This window comes from Diadema antillarum, unplaced genomic scaffold (genome assembly GCF_040938485.1).
Source record: "Diadema antillarum isolate AM-2024a unplaced genomic scaffold, OU_Dant_1.0 scf00000192, whole genome shotgun sequence".
Lineage (NCBI taxonomy): Eukaryota > Metazoa > Echinodermata > Echinoidea > Diadematoida > Diadematidae > Diadema > Diadema antillarum.
The window spans coordinates 2,384,720-2,408,533 of NW_027271081.1; the positions used below are offsets into that span (position 1 = coordinate 2,384,720).

Sequence of the window (23,814 nt, forward strand, 5' to 3'; positions counted from 1 at the left end):
GAAACGACATAATGATATAATGACAAAATATGGACTGAAAATGACATTTTTCCACCGACATTTCCCCCAAACCTCAATGTGGTAACAACAACTAATACATAGGCATCTTTTCGCAAACCACCAGAAAGTTCCACAATATGAAAAAGAAGAGCATTAAAAAAAAACTCTCAGCCTAGATCTTGGAGCAAAATTCTTTCACTGTTTGACAATATTACACTTCTAATTCAATAGCTCTGCTCCTTGTAACCAATTAAAGGAAGAGCTCTGTATATGTTTGGAGGGAACAAGAGTGAGAGAAAAATATCAAAGTGAATACAAAATCATCACCATCTATTTCAGGCACAAGTGATCAGGTTTGCTTGGGAAGCACTTTTTTTTTTCCAGAAATGGAAGAAGTTTGATGTGATTGCCCTCTTTGTGAGTGTTATCTCTAGCCATTAAATCACTGAAAAAAGAGGCACATCATGTATGTCTGACAATACCATTGTTAGTCTTGTGACAGTTCAGAGCAGCCTTCTGGATACGGATAGTTTAAAATCATCCACCATTGATAGAAAATCCCTAATGCTCTTGGTTTGTAAGACATACATTGCACTGTATTGTCTTCATGCAATAATAATGAGGACAATTGGAAACACAAGCAATTACTTTACATTATCTATCTATCTAATGAATATATGTTCACGCATGGAAAGGAATTCACATACCAAGTTTTCAAACTCTATTACAAGAGAAGAATTAAAAAAGAAAGAAAGAAAGGTCAGTAATAATGACTACAAATAGAATGTCAAGCACACTGGAATACAATTTGCATTTACCAACATAATGTCAGGACTACTCCAAAAAAAAAAAGCTGATGGCGAGCAGCAATCTGTGCTTCCTACCTCATTTGTTTCGTCAGGCCAGGCCTTGCCTACTAATAATCACAGACCTTTTAAAGAGAAGTTGGTCCTACATTGCCAAGACTAAGAAACAGTACTACTTTGATAATGATATAATGTCTTTCTACCATACAAGTTTTTTGTACCTTGCTACTTATGGTACATAACAACATTCCCGTCACACAAAAACTATGGTCCCCCTTACTCCATCCCGTCCTTGATGTGAGCATTCTAGCCGAGTCAATAATTCTATGGTGTATTAGATTCTAGATCCAGCCCCATTAGCCTTCACCTCTCTACCAGGCACCTTGCCATAAACCAGGGCAGGGAGGAGCCACGTGGAGGAATTCATTTTGCTCAAGGACACCAAAATTTGTGTCACAGCTTGAACCCTAAACCTTCCAGAACAAGAGTGCTGTGCTCAAACCACTAGACCATACCACCTCCACAGGCTATAAAGGCTAACAAGGGAGGTGTTGCAGATGGAAAAAAAAACAACAGCTGCTCTCCTCAGAAGTCACGTTCAGCACTGCCAAGAAGTTATGCACGATAATAACTACATGCTCTGACAAAAGAGAGCATTCCGTGTAAAACTAGGACTAGTGCTCTCACAGCATATGAACTTATGATTCCGTGTGCGCACTGCAGCATCCGCATTGTTACTGAGTAAATGCCACCCTACACGAAGGTAGACAGTGATATATATGCAGAACTGCTGGAAAGTTGTTCAAGGTAAAATCAAAACGACAAATGCTGCCCACTATACAATTCATTTATAAATGCACACTCAGTCTTTGCTGTTGCAGCAGTTACAAAAAGAAAAGAAAAGAAAAGAAAAGAAAAGAAAAGAAAAGAATAGAAATTTGACGTGAGCCATTAACAGAGGTGCATATCCAACAGCAGTTAAAAATACAAAATACTGTATGCTATGATAAAAAGAGACAGACAAAACCAGCAGCATCTGCCAGTTCCATTGGATTTTCTTCTACTAAACTCTTTCTATGCCTTTGTGATTTTCCTCGTATTTTTCATTTCAAAAAAGCATAATTTGTATTTATGGCATCTGGAACACAATACTGATTCTTTCATACGCTGCCAGAATAAATTAAATGGAATGTCACCGAATGGAGTATTTGTAAATATAATGACCATTACAAAACTGATAATGATGATCATTTTAGTGATCACAGCTCACCACAAATCTGGAAATTACTTTCATGGAAGCCCTGCTCAAAATGGACAAACACACACAAAAAAGAACACAAATTAAAAAAAAACACACACAAGCAAAGTTTGTTGAAACAACTTGCTCATGTCTTTGTGGTTACAATAACAGTGGTAACAGAAGCAGTAATGATTGTGACAAAGTTAATGAGAAATAATATCATGCTCACTGATGACTGGGAGCTCCTTCGCAAACACCCATTGTCATATGAGCAGAACAAACTTATGTGTAAGAAAGGAAAATAAACATCCATGTATTTCGAAGAAGAAAACATTAATTGCCACACTTTGCCCCTACAATAATACTACACCCTATTGGACCCATCTGGGACACTATCGATACTTTCAAACATAAAAACAACTAAATCTTGTTTGCCTTTAAAAGCATCTTGATACAGAACGACTGGACCGCAGTTAGAAGACTCCGGTTTTTGTTTTTGTTTTGTTAATTTGTTTGCTTGTTGCTTTTTCTCAACTACAACGCTCTGCACAACAAGATCACAAGTTCCATCTGTATACCGGTACACGTTTGTAGACCAAGTGAAAAAGAAAGAACCAATGCAACGGACAATGAACGTCGTAAAATGTGCTACAAACCAGAAACTAATACTGGCACAAAAATGATTTCAAAATTTCAGGGAAGTCTCGTTGTACTGGAAGATCTTGATTATTGTAGTTTTTTTATTCAAAACATGAGACTTCAAAGATTAATTGTCTGCTTGATGAAGCTCTCAGCACAAACGATGTTTGGTATGACATTACATGGTGACATCACAAAATCATATCATTCAAGATCCCACCAAATCTTACTATACAATAATACAGGCTATCAATGTCAGACAGCTTATCTTCACATGATTGTTAATAAATGCCATAAAAATGAACATATTTTTGTGTGAATGCTTGGCAAATTGTTACAGTTTTTATTTTTGCTGGGGCCCCTTGATTTTAGAATCAAAGGTATGATACTACTGGTTCACCAAAATGCCTGACACCTCCTGCATTCGCATCAAAACAAACACTTCGATCAAAATAAACGTCACAAAACTATCAAAGGCTGAAATGCAGGGATTCCTACTTTTTGGGATGGATCACTTTGAACCATTCCCAAACTGCCGCACTCTTGCCGTCTGCGTATAAAGCACAAAAGTCTCACCCGCAGTGCACTCCTGCACAAAATGTCAGACCGCAGATTATCATGAAGGGTTTTGATGATTGCATGTTGCAGGAACCAGCTTTAACCTGTGAGTGTGTGTGTGTGTGTGTGTATGTGTGTGGAGATATTCGTTTTCTTTCGCTGCCCCCATGTTAGTTCGCCACACTTAAATAATACACTTGCTGGTAAGAGTCCAAGAGAAGTGGACAAGCGAGGGCGCCATAACACTCAAGGAATTGATCCCTTCTGCTGCTCAGCTGCTCTCGGTAGAATCGGTGAGGGTGATGTCACCGTTGTTGTTGGTTACGATGACGTTTTTCTTCATGTTGAGCTCCTTCGGTCCGAAGGCGTGGGGCAAGATGTCCAACGGCATCTTCTTCATGTAGCTATCATCCGGGCGGGTCATGTACACCTCCATGTCGCCACCAAACTGCAATGAGAATTATTGAACCAAACACTTCATTAAAACGACAAAGCAAAGAACAGATAAATATCAGACAACAGAGCGACAGGCAACATTTGTCAGCAGTTTATTTTGGCACCTCAAAGCTAGATAGAATTCTTTTGTGTGTAGGCACAGGGCAAATAGAAAGTGAACTCAAATGCTATGTACATACAGTGTGTACATTAAGGAGTTGTTAATTTCAGTCTGATTGGTTTTACTTTCAAACTGTCATTATTTTCTTATTCTTAATTGGAATTTGGTCAAATTTTCACTTTCTGTTCCTCTCATTTCTCAGTATTCAACAAACTTATCAGGACAGATTTTTACTTAAAATACTTTGAACAGAACTACCATACTTAAAGGGATGGTGTAGTTTTGTTTGAGACCTGGCTTCAACTTTTTTTTTAAAGATTAGATAAAGAGAAACCGCTCGTGAAATATGAAAGAGTATGTAATTCCCAAAAGGAACTCAGCATCTTTTTGATGGCAATCAGTTTTCAAATGGCCGAGATAACCAAAACAGAATGATCTGAATTAAAGATGGGACCCACCTTTTATTAGCATCACTTTGTTTAACTTTGTTTTTGGATATCTCAGTCATTTCAAAACCCGACTTCCATCAAATAAACTTTGATGGATTCCTCTTAGAATAGTATGCTCTGTAACACTCCATAAGTGGTTTCTTAGTTTCTCACAAAAAAAATTAAAAGCCCATTCCTCATCTACACCAAAACGTTACCATCCCTTTAACATCAGCCTAACCCCTTCATTCAGTATCAGTGAAAGACCAGGACCCCATTTCATAAAAAGTTGCTACTATAGCAGCTTTTGCTGCAATGACAAGTGTCATGGTAACGACAAGAATCCTGCTTCCTGATAAGCTGTTGCTAGGGGAAAGTTCCTATTCCAGCGGCAGTTGTTATAGAATGGGTAGCGAGAATCCTGCGATCTGATTGGTCGAGAGCTATGTGTTGATTTTTACTGGCCGCACGCTACGTACGCTAAGTCACAGTGGTAAACATGTTATCGCGCACTTGTAGCAAGAGTACGCGCACTTTTAACAAAGGTTTGGGCACTAAGCAAGCGTTCGCGCACTCAGGTTGGCCATGCGTCCAGTAAATACTGATGCATGGCTGGCCGTGCGTCCAGTAAAAACTGATGCATGCTCGATTACGGCAAGCCAAAAGGAAATGCATCCAGTAATTTTGTCATCGGGTAAAACGATAAAAAATTGGGTTTTTGACAAGAAAATTACCCATTCTATAAATCAGATGATGCACATGTCTTTTCGTGCGTCAGTCGGAATATAGTGTGCATGCGGTAACTATGGAATTTAGCCTAAACCCACTCGGCTTCGCCTCGTGGGTTAAGCATTCCATAGTTACCTTATGCACACAATTCCGACTGACGCACTCAGACCTGTGCGTCATTTGTATACTATCCTACCAATTTTTAATGAAATGGAACCCCACTAGCACAGAAGTATACAGTACTTGTGAACACTGCATTGCATGTACATGTACACCCCTGTATGTGTGTATTAACGCTTCTGTGCGTGCGTTTGTGTGTGAAAGAAATAAGACAGAATATATTAAAAAAAAATCACTCAATTCATTGTTTTTTACACCAGAGGTTGCACTCTGCGTGACAGTTCAAGGATAATAGGATTATGCTTAGTCAGTAAAGCATCAATATCACTACAGCGTGCATCGTAACACCAAGGAGAAACAAGAGTCATAAAGAATATTCACCTCTCACATGACTGTTAATTAAATGGTAGACCAGTGTAATTTCTCAGTTGTGCATGGGTAATCAAGGTGCTTTGGCCAACTCCCTCTGCAATCACGCTTTAGAGCCAGTAGTCCATCAAGTATGGGAAACTACATTTTTGTGGTTTCCAACTGTATTTTCAAATTGTAATTTTTATACTACATAAATTTGTCGTGTTTTGGTACTATTAAAGGTAGAGTAAACATTTCCTTTCATTGGAGCCCTTTGTCGTTTATGTCTGATTGTTTGATTCCATTGCAGAATTTTCAGAATCTCCTTAATTGCTCAACTAAGTAATTACCAATTCTTAAATTGGCCATGCATTTCAGAGATTAAAGTCCCTGTTTCTCTCATTCTCATTTATGAAAAACAGGAAAACTTGTTACAGTCAAAAAGGGTCTACAAGAATGCTACAAACTCTATTTACATCTAATTTGATGCTTATAAACTTCAAAATTTAGATTTACAAAAGTGTACCTGCGTATTCTCTTTCAGAAAACAAGCAAACCCAAAATATATCATTGTTAGTTTTGGGGTTTTGTCCCCCACCATCCACCCCCTTACCGAGAATTACTCCCCTGGAGGTTCACTATAGTGGGATATATTACCCATGTACTTTATCACTCCAATAATAATGCCAGGCAAGTTTGGTGGAAATCTGTACATGCACATGTGTTTTCAAGAAGAAGATTAAAATGTGAAATTTGGGCCTCAGCCCCCCCCCCCCATCTCTCGATCTACCATGAACAAACTTAAAGTTACAGTCACCAATCTACTTACTCATAACACAAACTAAGCTTATTACTTCAGGTTCGAGAAAAGATTTGTAAGATTCCTTAAATTGGGGGTTTTGTGACATAGAACCCATTCATACAAATACTGTATGTATATCACTCTAGAGATGCTACCTGCCAATCTTGGTGAAAATTGGACCATGCATTTTTAAGAAGATGAAAATTTGCAAATTGGGCTCCAATTTGGGCCCCAATTTGGACCCCCCCCCCCCCCCACAAGGGCCCAAGGGGGCATCCACCATGAACAAAATTGAAACTAAGCCCCCATTGTACTTACTCATAGCACTAGCTTAGCTAAATCGCTTTTGGTTCTAGAGAAGACGATTCTTTAATTTGGGGGTTTTGCGGCCCCCCTACGAGACCCGGGGGGAGGGGGGGGGGGGGGGGGCATGGTTCCCATTTGAAAAAAAAATCAGATCCTGTTCCCTATGGATGTTACCTGCCAAGTTTGGTGAAAATAAGTCCTGGGGTTTTCAAGAAGAAGATGAAAGTGTAAAAAGTTTACATATACCGGACAATGAATGATCGCAAGAGGTCACTTGAGCTAAAAATGCTGTTTAAATAATGTTTGAAAATGTATAAGAATTAACAGAATTTGAGCCGACTCGAAAGAATTGTGCTATCAAAAGTCACAGCAAAAATGTGGATGAAAAGCTCTACACATCCGTACACACCAAACACACCAAACACAGGGTTTACCCTGCTGTGTGATTTGAGTGCTGATTGGCACGGAAAAATAAACCCATGGCCTTGTACACACTCCAAAGTCCCCTGGCACAGAAAGAGCCAAAATAAAACATATCCTTAAAAAGACAGTTATGTAAAGTGTAGGCATCATGCTGTGCCAAAGATTATCCAAGCTGCTAGAACATACATTACATGCCTCGTGCATGTTGCACCATTGTCAATACTCTCGAGTGCGCCGCACCTTCACTAACGCACTCTTTCCTGTGCATCATTAGTATATTAAATGACTAGACAGCAAAGATTCATAAGCTTGTATGCAACACTGCACACTGGCACTGGTCCGACAGTCCCTGACCAGTAAAAAAATCACTGATGCACCAGTAACTTTTTCAGAAATGGACCTGTAAAAAGCAGAGAAACTAGGTGCCTACTGGTGCGACCGGTCTGTCGGTCCGGTAGAAAAAAATGGATCAATGTGCAGCCCAGTTGTATGTGTGCTTTCATTTGTACTTGTACAGTGTGAGTGTGTGTGTGTGTGTGTGTGTGTGTGTGTGTGTGTGTGGTGTGTGTGTGTGTGTGGTGTACATGTCTGTTTGTCTATTCATTCGTACAACAGAAAACTGCTCCCTTAGATAAGTTGACTCAAATTTGTGCCAAAAAGGAATAGAGAGTAAGGGGGGGGAATACCTGTACCAAAAGTTTGGCAAGTAGTGAATCACATACGAGAACAGATTGACAAAGGACCTCAACACTTTAATTATCTATCTTATCACGCAAACATCACATTCAGGCCACAAACGTGCCTGTGAAGCATGAAAGTGTTTTTCACAGTAGGACACAATTCAGGGGCATTGAGTAAGCATGCAGGAAAAAAAAAATCTCATAAAATCTGAAACTTATATATATATGCATGAAACTGTGAACATTTCAATGCATTTGAATTGCCAAAAAGTCTGAAAAGTGGGTTCTGGGCAGAGTAAAAAGGAATCTGAAATCAGATTAAACTCTGAATTCTCACATCCTGATCTGTGACAATTTGATGCTGGGATTCCATTTTTTTTTACAGTCTTACAGTACTCTATGATGGCAAACTAATGTTTGCAGGCTCACTAACATTGCCATATGAAAGCTATCCATGGGTACATGTGGCCTTGAAAATTACTATTCCACTAACAGATAAAAATCTTTCACAAAGCCCTTTTGATTCCATTTTTTTTTTTCAAGTATGTGTTTCAAAAAGTCAGTTTTGGTTGCATTATGCAGTTTAAGTTATTTTTTTTTCTTTCTCCAGGGAATAATTTTCAAACTCAAATTTGATTAGCAATTTCAGCTGGTGAAAAAACATCTTCAATGATATCCTGTACACTTCTATATGGTAAGAAAACTGCTACACAAAATTTAGTTTGTGTAGAAGTGGTGTAAAAATGCATAGCTAATTGCGATGCCATACCAAGAAAATCATTCCCTGTTTCTCATTTTTTTTTTCACTTCACTTCATTTTCATTTCATTTATTTCCAAATTCTCATAAAAAACAACAAAGAGCAAAGTGAGAATAATAACATTACATCAGTTAACAGTATACATGTACAAGAAAAAAAAAAACACAATGGAGAGAAAGAGGGGAAAAAAAGAGATTGAAAAAAGGAAATAATAAGAGAGAAAATGGAGGAGTCAGAAGAGGCCGTTGGCCTTTCTATGGCTGGATTCCCACTTGAGATTTCATGTACATTTCATTATAAGATATGCTTAAAAAGAGGGAAAGAAAGACAAATAAAACAGGCAAACTATGGGTGAAAAATATGTTTTTAGAAATACACATTGCAGACATCACATGAATGCTTTCAGAAAAGATTAAATTTCTGCAAAGACTTCAATTAGGCCTCTAGTTATTCAACAAATATCTTTTATACCTAATGTTTAAAAGAGGCAAGGGAAGGACATACTTCATTTCAGGAGGCACAGAATTTTAAACATGTACTCCTTGGTATTTAATGGATCTTTGCAGTGTACATGTAACATATCTGAGAAGAGGTACTGTAGATATAGGTCACCAGTTTGTCTAGTGTTATATAAATGAATATCACTCGTATATTTGAACATATTATCAAAGACAGAGGGCAATAAATTGTGAGTATACATATACATAAATGAGGCGGTTTGTAATTTACATAGAGTAAAGAAGCTGGAGCTTTTTAAACAGAGGTAGGGAAGGTACTGAAGGGTGAGAATTTGTTATTGCATGTAATGACCTTTTCTGGAGTGTGGACACACAATTCAAAAGAGATTTTGCACATTGTCCCCAGATGATTGAACAATATGTTAAATGCGGCAATATAGTGGCGTTATAAATGTATAATAAAATCCTTGACGATAACAAATATCTTATCCTATAGATTACACCTGTTGCACAAGATATTTTATGTACACCTTTGTAGAACACCTATAATTAACACAATAACAAATAAAACACAAGTTCATGAATACTTTGAACTGCAGTCAACATAATATAAAGTTTATCTAGACATACAAGTCCTACATATGTGTGTCAGACAGACAAATAAACATGTTTTGTGAAAAATGCAGGGATCTACTGAAAGACAATGCTTGCAAAATGTGGACCCCTCATAGACAGAAAAACAAAATCTTATTTCTGTGAATTGAATTAAATATCTGAACAAACAAACCCATCCCAGCTCATTCTAGTAGTCAATGTATAATAACCAAAGTTATTTGTTTGTTTTGTTTTGATGTTTTTTTTTCTGATTTAATGTAGATTCAATGCAAAGGTCTTTGGAGGAGATTTGCATTATGAACAGAAATGACTGCAGTGCCCCATTTCATAAAAATGTTGCTTCAATAGCAATTCTTTCTACAAAGTCATGTGACAAGGTAATGACAAGAATCCTGCTTCCTCATGAAATGAGACCCTGATTTACATGATGATTGTGTAAAAGATGTTCTGGGAAAGGAAGGCCTTTAGAAGTCATGTGATCAGCTACGGGGTCAAACTTACCTCATACATGATTTGTCGGCAAGCTCCGCAAGGCGCTGAGTACAGCTCTGCCACATCCCTGTCAAACAATGGGGGAAAATGGAAACAAAAATATTTACTTTCTGCAAGAATTTCTCGCAAAGTCAGTGAAGTCTGTTTGTTTTGTCAATAGCCAGAATAAACAACATAAAAGCAAAGACGATGATAATGAAAATGATGATAATGATGATGATGACGATGAAATACAAATTGATAGATTAGTGCTGAATACAGCAATTAACCAATATTAAAGTCCTTGGGCAATTTTGCTGCATAGACTACTATCTTGTGCTCACTAAATTGGCAACTCTGAATCTCACTTTGTAATCTTTACTGGAGAGAGACCATGGTCCTGTTGCATAAAACTACAATTACATGTACTCTACAATAAGCAGTGACTGCAATCAGTGGTTTCCATAGTTGATTTTTTGGCTTTGATTAGCTTTATCGTGTTGCCATCGCAGTTTCGTACCAAAATTGAAGAGTTACCGTTAATTGTAAAGTAACCATAGTTCTAGGCCAGTAGCTCTAGGCCAATGTGGATCACATTTGAGTCATTAAATCTGCACAAAATTAGACTCTCCCCCCCCCCCAAAAAAAAAAAAAAAAAATCCCACCCACCAACCAACCAACCAACAAACAAACAAACAAACCAAAACCAACCAACAAACAAACAAACAAACAAAACAAAACAAAACAAAACAAAACATAACAAATAAATAAAAGAGGAAGCCATGGTCAATCTTCTGAAGAGTGTTGCCTGTTAAAGGATTGGTTGCAAATCCAGTGAGTTAAGGTTCTTCTGCAACCAAAATAATCAATGGTATTTGAACAGGATAGTGCAAAATGAAAAACTAACAATGAATTCATAAAGTTATAAACATACTACTTTTTTAAATGCTTATAGTCTGCAATATTGGTATAATCACATGCTCCCCCTCACATGTACCCCCTGATCATTTGGCTTTTGGTGGTTACCAAGGGTTACCCCCACAGTCATCACACCTACCCTCCATGACACATCGGCTGGAAGTCTGTCCATGTTGGCGAGATCAAATTTGGCTCCTAAGTTTAATCTCAAAATTCATGACCTTTGTGGAAAACCATAAAAACACCCCCCCCCCCTCAAAAAACAAACAAACAAACAAAATTCACACACACACACACATACACACACACACACACAGAAGGTCAAAATATTGCAACCACACTGAAGGCCATACTCAGGACCTCTATTGACAATTAAATACAATGTAACTGTGCAATGGTTTTGCAATTAAAGGGATGGTATAGTATTGGTGGAGATGAGGATTGGGCTTACATGTATAACTGTTTGTGAGATAAAAAAACCAAAACAAAACAAAAAATGATCCAGAGCATACCATTCTAAGAGGAATTCAAAGTTTATTGGATGAAAATCAAATTTTGGAATGGGCGAGACATCCAAAACAAAGTAAAAGCAAAGTGATGCTCTATTTTGGATATCTCAGCCATTTCAAAACCAATTTTCATCAAATAAACATTGAATCCCTCTTGGACTTACATTCTCTTTCATATTTCATAAGACGTTTCTTGTTATCTCACCAAAAAAATGTTAGAAAAATGAAGTTAGGTCTCAACCACAACTATACAATCTACATATTTAAAAAAATCAGAAAAGTAGATTGAATCAGCGAAAAATTTGGGGAACAAAAACTGGATGCATAATAAAAGTTTTGAATTCTGAAAATTTAAAAGAATAGGTCAAATAGGTCTGTGTGACTTCGGTGTTCAGCAACAACCCACATGGTTTGTACTCACAAAGTCATTGATTTTGATTTTTCTCCAAATAAAAATGTTCTTCAAATCTGCTCTTGGTCCATTGTATGTAATTACACCCTGTAGGGTAATATATTCTTGTGTCCTCAACCGATATGTTCTGTCAGCACAAAAATACTTGAGAAAAATGAAATTGAATGAATTTGTGTGTGTGTGTGTGTGTGTGTGTTTTGGGTGAGTTGCTCAACATCTACATCACACAAAGTTGTCAATTTGTAATACCCAATGATACAAAAGTGGCAGAGTTAAATTTCTACACAAAGTTCTAACTAGTCTGGTAGTCAACCTTTTGTAATGACATAACGTGGCTCCTATTCTTTTAAAAACTTTCAGCAAGGCACAGCTCCAATGGCAACTGAGTTTGGTATAAATTGCTGGGATTAAACAGTGCAAAATCCTTTTGACGGCTCGCTGCAATGACGAGCACAAAACTACGAAAACATGACGACGAAAGAATTCCATTCTGTCCACTTTCGCTCTACAGGAAACTATTCCCAGGCCATTGGGGATTGTTTTGTCTGTCTGTCTGTTTGGATGTTCTGAAATGCCACATCCCTTCTATACAAGTGACAAGTGAAAGTATGTCCTTGAGGCCAAGGGCGTGAAATTCACTCACGTGGATATTGCGATGGCGGTAAAGTTGCGGTAACCCATGGAGACGGCCTTGAATATTGCACACCTCTCGGCACATATTCCAAGCGTGTACGAGGCATTCTCCACGTTGCAGCCTGGAGGTCAAAGTTTGACAGGAAGTTACAAACGATATGATTTCAGTTATTTTTTTGGTCATAATGATTGCTTAATCATAGCGTACGTGACTGAACTGTTAAGAAATATGTTCCAGTGAGATAGCATGCTTTACCTTCCTTCCTTTTTCATCACAAAGCTGTGAGTACTAATCCATTGACCATGTGAGTTGCACACAGTATTGTATTCTATGTATTGATAGTGATGAATGGAAAAGTCTTATTCATGGAGGTACAATGTCTACACTCAAACCCGCAAAAAAGCTACCTTGAAAAAAAGGTGTTGAAAAGAAACATTTCTAAAACATTCCATGAGTTTGTTCTTTCTATCATTTATTATAGGGAAGGTTATATCAGTTTACAGATTATGATGGACAATAAAGAGAATAGTTTCATAACAGGAGAAAAGCATTACAAAAAGTCTACATGCGAACGGTGACAAACAGATAATGAGCTATGACCTAGATCCGTCATTTGCATACCACCTATCACAGTGCGTTGAGCGTTAAAGAATAATGTACATATTCATGTTGCAATCACGCGCTGCAAATGCTACGTTGAGCTAATAATGAATTAATGAAATCTAAATAGTAATAAAAGACGCGCGCACCTATTGTCACGTCACGAATTTGCATATGCGCTACATCACGATCACGCGTTGACCCGATGCGAACTCGTAAGGCCAATGACATTTAGCCAATCAGCGTAGCGTATTCAAGTGAGAAGCACACAATTACTTTAGTGTATGAACATATTGGTAGGTTATTCACTCAGAGCTAAACTGACATGGTTTATGAATATTGAAAAGGTACCGATGGCGAAGTTTCACAAAATTCCTCCAAACTCAGTATGAATACACACGAGTATTTGCTGCAACTTACTAGGCAGGTGCATTGTACAAATACAACAGGTATGGCAGTAAAATAACCCTCCCAAAATGGCCTTCAGGCTCACAGTTGGCACACCGCGCCGTCAAAGTAAAATTGCGTGTTGTCGCAGAGCTGATTGCGTTTGAGTTAGAAATGACACCTAATTTTCAACTTGAAAGGTACCGATGTAAAATTTTCACAAAACTCTACAAATGAGGTATGTAGAGCAAGCTTGAAATCTAGACTTTCATAAAAACCAGGTGCATTTAAGCAAATAGACATATTCTGGGAGGTATGAGTTCGTAAAGTCGAGAGTCCGTGTAAATGTCCTATACCTGATTGTGCGCTCTGCGCGGTGCATTTAAAAACGCTCGTTTCCTATGGAGGATGTCACCGCACTTTTTGTAACGGATAATTTATATGAATGTTTGGCTCTACTCATGTGAGGTGTACCAAAGTGCTGATGTCTGAAAAACAAAATCATTTTGATGCTTTGATGTTCTTTTTTTATATACAATTCTTCTACTCAGAAAACCATGAGACAATGAATGGCCTGATAAAAAAAAAATCATAGAAAAACACAGTTTGATTATCAATGAATTTCAATTTGTGCTCCAAGAGAAAATCAAGGGTGTCATATATAGCACATAGAAAATAACAAAGATGGTTTATTGTAATGTGGTTTTTAATGATAACAAAATTTAATATTTCATTGGGTGTCATCTGTTCCCTCATTTAAATACAGTACACTGGATGAGTTAAATATTACACAACTGACACAACAATTTGATTTACATTTCTACTTTCACCAAAACTGAACACTATGTTCACACATTTTCACCAACATATATGTTCAAGCCGATCACCCACAGGATTGTAATAACAGCAGGTTGGTAAACAGTTTAGCTACACAGGAAGATAAACACAATCACACTGAAATATCATCACCATGAAAACCATGAAAAAAAAAAAAGATTGTACAAATACAGCATTGATTGGAGGTTAACACATACAAATAAAAAGAGTGCAGCAGAATAAAATTAATAGGCTGTATAAACCATACAAGAGGAAAAGAACAGACCTTGGCCCGGTTTACCTTTCCTTTTTTATACACTTTTTTATTCAGTTAAAGTTTTTGATTACGTCAAGTACACATATTGTGCACTCGCCACACTTCTAAAAGTTCTATGACTGTTTGGATGTTCCATTGTAGTGTGTTTTTCATGGTCTTCTACCCATTTCACTCAATATCAACTTTAATGATCTTGAAACAAAAGAAAACTAGAAATGTCGCTATGGCGACTGGTATGCCTCCGCCATAATGCATGATTCTCCTAATAGGTCTATAGTACATGTGGACAATGTGTGATTACATTTTCACAAAATTGGCAAAATATTAAAATGACATGTTTGTCACAAATGTATTGAATGTTTACCTTCCTTGACCTATGTTTAATTGGATGAATAGGAGAGCATGTATTTGGGGATTTAAGAACTTTAACTTGACATTGACCATTTCATAAGTTTATGCACTGAGTAATTTTCAAGGTATGGAGAAAAAGCGCAATTTCTGTATTGAACAGTAAATTGTTATCATTTTCATCTGGCCTTTGATTTATATGAGAAGCACTGTCAGGCAGAACATACATAAATTCAGCATGTACTAGGTTTCAAGATAACTTGAGCCACTTCCGAGATATGGAGAAAGAAGTAAGTTCAGCACTTTCACTTGATCTTTGACCTTTTGACCTTTGACGTTCTTGGCAAAAAAAAAAATCCCAGAGAATCTCTATTGGGTTATACATGCATACATTGAGTTTAAAAAAAATTCTGCTGGCATTGCATAAATATAAGGAAAATAGTAAAATTTTGAAGTATTGCCCTTGACCTTTGACCCCTGACCTTTGACCCCATGAACCCTAAATTCCCTAGATAACCACTGCCAGTCAGTAGATGCATATATACTATGTTCCATGAAGATACCTTGAACAATTTCCAAGATACAGAGAAAAAAGTGAAATTTTAACATTTTGCTTGACCTTTTGACCTTTGACCTTTTGACCTCATGACCCAAAACTTTCACCAGAGAATCTTAATTGGGTAGTACATGTATACACTAAGTTTCAAGAAAATATCTTCAGGCATTGCATAGATATGGGGGAAATAGTAAAATTTTAAGCATTTGACCTTGACCTTTTGACCTTTGACCTTGAGCATGTGCACCCAAAAGTTGATAGGCACAACTTCACCCCCTAATACACATACATGCCAAGTTTCATTAGGATACCTCAAAAGGTTTTGGTAGTTACCCTGTCCACAAAATTCATTACGGACGGACGGAAGGACGGACGGACGGACGGAAAGACGGACGGACGGACGGACGGACGGACGGACGGACGGACGGACGGACGGACAACCCGAAAACATAATGCCTCCGGCACCACTTCATGGCGGAGGCATAAAAAAAACTATGAATGAATAAATTGTAAAAAATATTAACAAATTTTTATTTAATATGTAATATTTGTTTCACATTTTGCTTTGGATATTTCTATGTATCTATGTATTTATTTATTATACTGTGAGCAGGTTTGTGGTTGAATGAACAATATGATGTGTCCTAAACTCACAGCTGGTATGAGTCTCATGGATCACATGGTGCACATTAGACTTGGCAACCTGCAGGCAAGTGTTAAATTGCAAAGTACCATTCATCTTTTACCATGCTTTGTGTACCACAACTGGCACAGTTTAAACTATTAAAGGGATCGTATAGTTCTGTTTAAGATCTAATTTCAGGTTTCTAACAATTTTTGGTGAGATAATGAGAAACCTATTATGAAATAAAAAAGAGCATGTAATTCCATGAGGAATTCAACGTTTATTTGATGAAAATTGGTTTTGAAATGGCTGAGATATCCATAACATAGCCATTCTAATACAGTGTGGGACCCACACTTTTTTATGATCGCTTTGTTTTACTTTGTTTGTGGATGTTTCAGTCATTCCAAACCCGATTTTCATCAAATAAACTTTGAATTCCTCTTAGAATGGTATGCTCTGTACTATTTCATAAGTGTTTTCTTGGTGTCTCGCAAAAAGTTAAAAGCCCAATTCTCATCTCCACCAATACTGTACTATCCCTTTAAACTGTAACTTCTATTTCAAGGGCATACAAAAAGTGTATATACATGTATGTACTATATTATACTAGCTTTAGCCTGTACCACAACAGGTTCCCTGAACATCATAGGAACTCCAAACCTGTCTATCAATACTAGTCTGTGGTCAAATTTGTAGGCAAGGGGGCAGTGAACTTTGAGCCCTGAACATCTCAGACAAAGGCTTTCCAAAGAGACACTGGGGCTAGGAACAAATAGATTAATTCATGGACCTTAAAAAAAACGTGGACCTCCACGAGGGCTAGAGCAAGTTGCTGCAACGTCGGTACGTGCTCCAATTCTTGTGTACAATCCTCACAAGCCAACACCATGCTATCAAACATCCTTTAAAAAAAAAAGCAGCATGCTCAAAAATGTTTGTAATCGAATATGTGAAAAACATGTGCAAAACTTAAGAAAATCAAACTACCATTGGCACTTCAGAAATTTGTGCGCAAAACTTGACACAGAACACCAAACATAAGCAGCACAATGGGAAACCTAATGCAAAATATTGCACCCCATGAACTAATGATGTGAGCAACACACACACCGTATACATTTTCCACAATATTTTCACATTCAGAGAGTTGTGGATCACCCTGCTAGTTTCCTTTTGGATTTATTAGTAAACCTTTAGAATAATGAACTGTATTTCACTTCCTGATTAATGTACCTTTGGAATAAACAAACCTTATTTCATTTCTTGGACTTACGGACCTTTGGAATTGAATGAGCTGTAACCCCAGCACAAGGCCCTTCTCATCTGAAGACTTTCAATTACCAAATTTGTCTACCCTCATTTGGTAGTGAAAGTCACAACCAATCACCAGAGCTCTGTCCGGATATACATGTACAGATAATACTGATGGCCAATTCGTATATCTACCAATTCCATTGGTTTTAAAAGGGAAAAAAAGGAGGACTGTATTCAGTAGTAGTGGGGCCTCTCAATTAAGCTTTATCCCCACTTATGACTAATATAAACCACATCCACAGGTCTCAAATGACACATACATTTGTAAATAACATGTTGGGCTTTGAAAAAAGGCTGCATCCATAATGCATCAATAGTAATCCCTGGCAAAGATGACATACACTTTGTATGCAAATTAAATGACACGACACTGGAATTACAGCATAACTGCTCATTCTCCAATTATGAATTTCATTTCATCAAATCATCATATACAGTCTTGTAAGCTATTGTAATTATTGTTGTAATTACAGTTTAGCAACCACCCCCCCCTTCCATGATAGAAAATACTGTATACGCCGTAATTTTCGCAAGGGTTTTATTTTCGCGAATTTCGCGAGCTTTGGGTTGATCGCGAAATTAGAGACACGCGAAAATATTACCCCGTCATACCTTAAGTACAAATTGATGACAAGCGCTGGCCGCCGGACCACCAGCGCGTGCGGCTGTTACACTGGCCAGTACGTACAAATACTGAGTACTGAACTGCTGGCACATACTAGTACGCTACAGTGCGACCGATTCTGGAAGTGCAGTACCATGATAAACATGCATTAAAATATGCAATCTCCGCGCTATGTTACCCTACGCGAACGAACACCGGCTCGACGTGGCGTGGTTGGGTGCGTGAGGCCTAGGGATGCATGTAAAACTTTCGCTAGCGCTAGCGCAGCTCTGAAACTTTGTAGTCTACATCTATTTGTTGCAACATTTGGTAGGTAAAAAAATACTTGTGAATGCCGTACCACCTATGTGATTGTCTCACTGTAAGTTCCCGTAATTATTGTTTCATTTTATAAATCTTCTACTGTGTCTTTTCTACTGTCATGTTTGGGAAGTCACAATGCAAATGGAAAAACGTTACAAGTACAATGTACATTGGCAAGTGTTTGAACATGTTTCTCAGGCTTGGCAGTAGACCCGACTACTACTAGTATCAATCGCGAATTTAACACGCGTACAGATATTTTCGCGAATCACGGTATCAGTGGCATTTTCGCGTGTTGTTGGATAGGCGGACAACCCTGGAGGTATTGTATTGAGTGTTTTGTCAATGATGTCAGTGATTTTCACTGACATACTTGCTCTTAGCCAATCAGATGCAAGGATTTCAGTAGCTTAAAACAGTCGTCAGTGACTGACATGTTTCATTAAACAGTGCCCTAGACACACACAGCATGCCTTAGGCCCCCCACCACAGCAGAAGGCATAGAAATCAGCTTGCTGCCTTAATAGCATGCAGGCAGAGTCTGTGTATATTAATGCACTGGGCATAATGCAACATTGTTTATCCTGTGCCAAAGAAACAACACAACCCATCTAAGGTATTCTAAAGTAGGTTTTAGTCTCACATGTGGGATAAAAATGGCACATTAAAAATGCATCGAGTACACAGTGTTATCTTACGAACAGGATTTCACTGCACTGAAGAAGGGCTCCTAGCAAAATTACTATCTGATTATCAGGTGATCTTGATGACAAGATCATGTGACAAAAAAAAAATAACATACTTGTACTACATGTACACTGTGCATTTTGGAATGGCTACTCTGGGTAACTTACATCACGTAACTAACTTACGTATAAGTCGATGAGTGCATGGTTACTCATATCCTGTTTTCTAAAATGCTTTTGCGTGACATCTGATCAGAAAAGAAAAGGTGTTTGTGTACAATATTCTTGATTTAAAAAACCCTACCCAGCTCACGTTATTCTACGTAATTTCTTACGTTTATCAGTGACCCTTTCCAATCTCCAGACTGTCCAATAATTTGGTTTGCTCAAGCATTGTTTAGCAGACCACCAGTCAGACATAATCCATTTACATACAGTAGGTGAGCAACCCGTTATCACAACAACCTGATAAAGATCCCAAACAGTGATTGTCTGAATTGCGTAATCTTAGAATTCCTGTACATAAAGCTGACCAACCAATTATATAATTTGTTCAATTTTTTTCCCCAAAAAAAGGTCTACAGCAAACCTGGTAAGGAATCCAGCCACTTTTTTAATAAATAACCCTGAGAAATCCAGCATTCATGCTTACATGCAGCCAAGTGCACAGGAAATGATGCAATAGGTCAATTCAAAACCAAATACTAAAATTATGAACAAAAACCAAGCTGATCCAAATTTCAAACAGTTACAAGTGGTTCAGGCTTAAGGTATTCAAAAGACAAGGTGAGATATCAAACTGTTCATTTCTGAAAAATTATTCAAAATTGAAACTTTAGGTCAGAACACCCAATATCTATTTTTTTCTTTTTTATTGTCTGTCACATTATCAGAGTAATGACAGCATTCACAGCGGGGTCATCCCACCAGACTGACAAGTGAAAACAGGGCCACGAGTCATACAGCCCACGAGTTTGACACTGGGTAAAAACAGCCCACAAGTTCGACAGATACAACACGGGGCTTAATGTGTTGGTTTCGTGGGCCTTGTTAGCTTACTGTCGAACTAATGGGCTGTATGACTCGTGAGGTGTATAGCTCATGCGCTGTATGACTCGTGGGCTGTATGACTTGGGGGTGTCGGTCTCGTGACATGTACTGTACCCTTCACAACTGTGCCAAGCATATTTTGTGTTTTATGATGACATCAGAGGGACTGACATTATCATATCATGTAGGGTGTCAAATCAAAATCTAATATTTCTGTTGTAATAAGGCACATGGGATTTCCTGTTTTCATTTTATTTTTTAGTTATAATGCAATATACATAATAAGAAAAGCACATATTGTGTAGAGTTCCATGAAATAATGTCATCATCCTAAAATTTTTCCTCATGAATTAGAATATCGACGAAAAAAGATATACTTTTGACTGATGATGTAAGAAGTATTGAGCATAACAGTCACAAGTAAGAGTATTCTAAAACATGTTGCAATGGTTACAATTTCCCCTTCCTTTCTCACATTTCAAAGAATGAGGTTTCCTGTGTCGATGGGAGAGTCGTGAGGTTAGAATATCATCACCTCATCATATTCGCATGTGCGACCGGCATCACTGGTGCATGAACACAAACAAAACTTTCATATTTTCATATCTTCTCATTTTTCTTCCAACTTTTTGATGTTAAAAACTTTAAACCACTTTGATTGTTTGATCTGAATGCAACCTAAAGAAGTGCAGAATAGCAATTCAATGTTAAAGGGGTGGTGTATAGTGTTAGTTGAGGTGAGGATTTAGCTTTTAACTTTTTGTGAGATACTTTTAATAGAATCCACTTTACGAAATTTTAAAGAGCATAAAAGTCTGAGACGAATCCAAAGCTTATTTGACGAAAATCTGTTTTGAAATGGCCGAGATATCCCAAAAACGGAGTGAAACATAACAACCCTAATAAAAGGTGGGTCCCATCTTTTGTTCTTCATCAGACTCCTTTAAAAGCAGTCTAAAAACTCACTTGTTTAAAGCCTCAATTTGACTACTCATTACATGTACTTGATATTTGTATGTCCTTTATCTCCTTCACTTTCTCTTCCTTCCGCGCCTAGAGCACTCTGCAGAGTGGATTTGACGCTATATACATCATATCAATTATTATTATTATTAATTATTTATTAGAATCGCTTTGTATGATATCTCAGCCATTTCAAAACCAATTTTTGCCAATTAAACTTTGGATTCCTCTTAGAATTAGCTGCTCTTTTATATTTCATAAGAGGTTTCTCATTATCTCACAAAACATTGAAAACCTGAAGGCCCATCTCAACCGAAGCTGTATCACCCCTTTAAGGTTCTAAGAGTTGCTATACGAACCTTGTATTATCGTCCCATCGTCTGCTAGCAGGGCAGCCCCGACTCTGAAATTGCTGTATGGGCAGAAGGCAAACTGTTTGGCTTCATGGCTCTTCTTGATCAGCTCCTGGATTTTTTCTGGGTACATCGACAAAAACCACAGCAAGGCAGAAATGAGGGTGATCACGAATTGGAACAGTTGCAAACAAACAGGCGAAAGTACGAAGTGAAACGCATTCAATCCACGGCTGCCTCAGGCTCTGCTGCCTCATTTATTGTAAATAATGATAAACTTCTAACTTTAAAGTTTAATTCCATTTTACATCACGTTTGAGTTCACTTCAACAGACAGTAAAATCAGATGAGAAGGTTGAATGACAAATATCGAATGACAGGTGTTACATTGTACATCAAAATTGGACATAAAATAAGAACATTTCATGAATATGATGAAATCAGTGCGAATCATGAGGTGCAATAACAATATCAAACTGCAGCTATAAATGAGATGCACATCCAACGATGATGTCAATCCTTGGAGCAATGGACAGTTGCTTATGATGTGATGTGAATTTTCTTATCTATCTTGCTTGTGAACTCTCTTGACTCAAGAACTATTAGTTACATTGTAGTAGAATCTAAAAATTGTTGCTGATTTTTTTTTAAACTGATGAGCCATATCCAAGTGTATCAGACAGTAGATGCATCACAAACATATCATATTACATGTGAGACCTGAACATTTTTAGACAACTCAACTGAAGTGGTAGACTCTAATGTGTAGAAATAGTCGTGAAGACATTGACTGCTGATGTATGTAGCAATTGATCCATATTAACATGTATTATAAAATGGGTTCAAGAATGTAGCCAATTGGAAGCGCTGAAATGAGTCACGTGTGCTTGTATTAATTTCTCACTAACATGCAAGGCCGACGTCACAATGTTTGCACTAGCAGTGCGCACTCAATCAGTTGTTACAAGTGCGTCGCGCGCTACTATACGCGCTGTCAAATCTGTCAACAACTTCTAGTTCGGGCTGCCGGCCGGCCTTTCTTGTGTGAATAACATGTGTGGCGTACGTATACTCTTATACGTACAGTACTTATATGTGCGGGATTTCCGGGTGCGACGTGCGTAAATGTTTGGGACGAACATCTTCGGACATCTTGATCCACAAAGGTACGTGAAAAATGCTGTTAGTTTTCGACCCATTTTATAAAACAAATGATGCACAGGATTATTTCGTGGCGTTAGTGGAGATGCACTACTCCACTAACGCACTCTATCCTGTGCATCATTTGTATAGCATTGTAATAGTTACTACAATGTAGCTAGTACACACTAGCACTGGTCTGATGGTCCCTGACCAGTAACTTTTTCAGGAATGGACCAGTAAAAAAATGGAGAAACTGGGTACCTACTTACGACTTGTCAGACAGACAGGTTGGTTCGACCAGTAGACAAAATGGGTAAGAGTGCAGCCCTGTTAGTTAGGTTAGTAAGACCATGGAGCTACTAACGTAGCTCCATGGTAAGACTAAGACTCAAGAGAGAGTGTGACTGCAGCAAGTTGACATGAGTTGAAGATGAAAGTCAGTAACATGTTCTAGAATCTACTTTTATAGGTTTTACTTCATTAATCATCATCAGGGGTGGATCCAGGAATTCCGTAAAGTGGGGGCACCTTTATGGGCTTTATTTTACAAAATTAAAGGGGGCGCACACATGCCCCTCCATTTTTTCTTTGCATTTCTTTGTTTTAACAAAAAATGAAGAGGGGCCGCACACCTGGCGCACCCCCATAGCCCCACCTGGATCCCCAACTGATCATTAATACTATGCAATCATCTTTCTAGATTGTACAAAATTCATAAACATGATTAGGCCTAGACCTACTTCACAGTGCGCAGATCATGATCTAAGCTACACTGTATTAAAATCATGCATCTTACCGGGATCCACGGGAAGATTCTGAGGCCGTTTCTCCATTATTAGACCTCTACGTAGACGTCTAGTTTCTACAGACTAAAATTCTGTCTGTAGTAGTGTCTGTCTGAATCGTGTGACGTTCGTGATGAGTTTGGCCTTGTGATTCCTCGCCTCACACAGGTTAGTTGAGAATGACAGCCTTGTTCAACTTGTCTTGTTTGCAGTCCAGTTAGAAGAAACTGTTAGAACTATGCTGTTCAGAAAACATAATTCAAAAGAAAAAAACTGTAAACTACATAATGTGTGGACAAAAACGAGCATAACTTTAGATAGAATATGCTTACTCACTTTACGATCACGATCCCAACTTTTGTCAACAACTTTTGATAAGCGTGCGCCGCAGTTTTCTCTAACATTACGTTACTAACAATACGTTACTGGCGATTGTTCTACTGTACAGTGTTTAGGACCTAATCAATGGACATGCAGGATCGAAGACTCTTATCCTTGGAAATTTGCAAGTTGATCGATGGCACGTAAAAACAAAAGGATGCTGTTATCATCAAGACAATACGATA

General features: G+C 37.9%; 1 protein-coding gene across 1 annotated transcript; it reads right to left on the reverse strand.

Annotated features, from left to right (window-relative positions):
* Nucleotides 1-2,300: 2,300 nt before the first annotated feature.
* Nucleotides 2,301-23,471, reverse strand: LOC139723537 (cytidine deaminase-like). Its single transcript, XM_071634775.1, has 5 exons — nucleotides 23,260-23,471; nucleotides 21,327-21,443; nucleotides 12,424-12,535; nucleotides 9,972-10,029; nucleotides 2,301-3,691 (listed from the first exon to the last, which is right to left on the reverse strand). Exons 1-5 carry the CDS (start codon nucleotides 23,294-23,296, stop codon nucleotides 3,515-3,517), a joined length of 501 nt encoding a protein of 166 aa, XP_071490876.1. The 5' UTR covers nucleotides 23,297-23,471; the 3' UTR covers nucleotides 2,301-3,514.
* Between the last annotated feature and the right edge of the window lie 343 nt (nucleotides 23,472-23,814).

Bases quoted from the DNA above. Each gene is read 5' to 3' on its own strand.
- LOC139723537 (XM_071634775.1), bottom strand. From the start codon at position 23,296: ATGGAGAAACGGCCTCAGAATCTTCCCGTGGATCCCG. The intron at 21,444-23,259 runs GTAAGATGCATG...CGATGTACCCAG, and splicing joins GAATCTTCCCGTGGATCCCG to AAAAAATCCAGGAGCTGATC. The intron at 10,030-12,423 runs GTGAGTGAATTT...ATTGTTTGACAG, and splicing joins ACCGCCATCGCAATATCCAC to GGATGTGGCAGAGCTGTACT.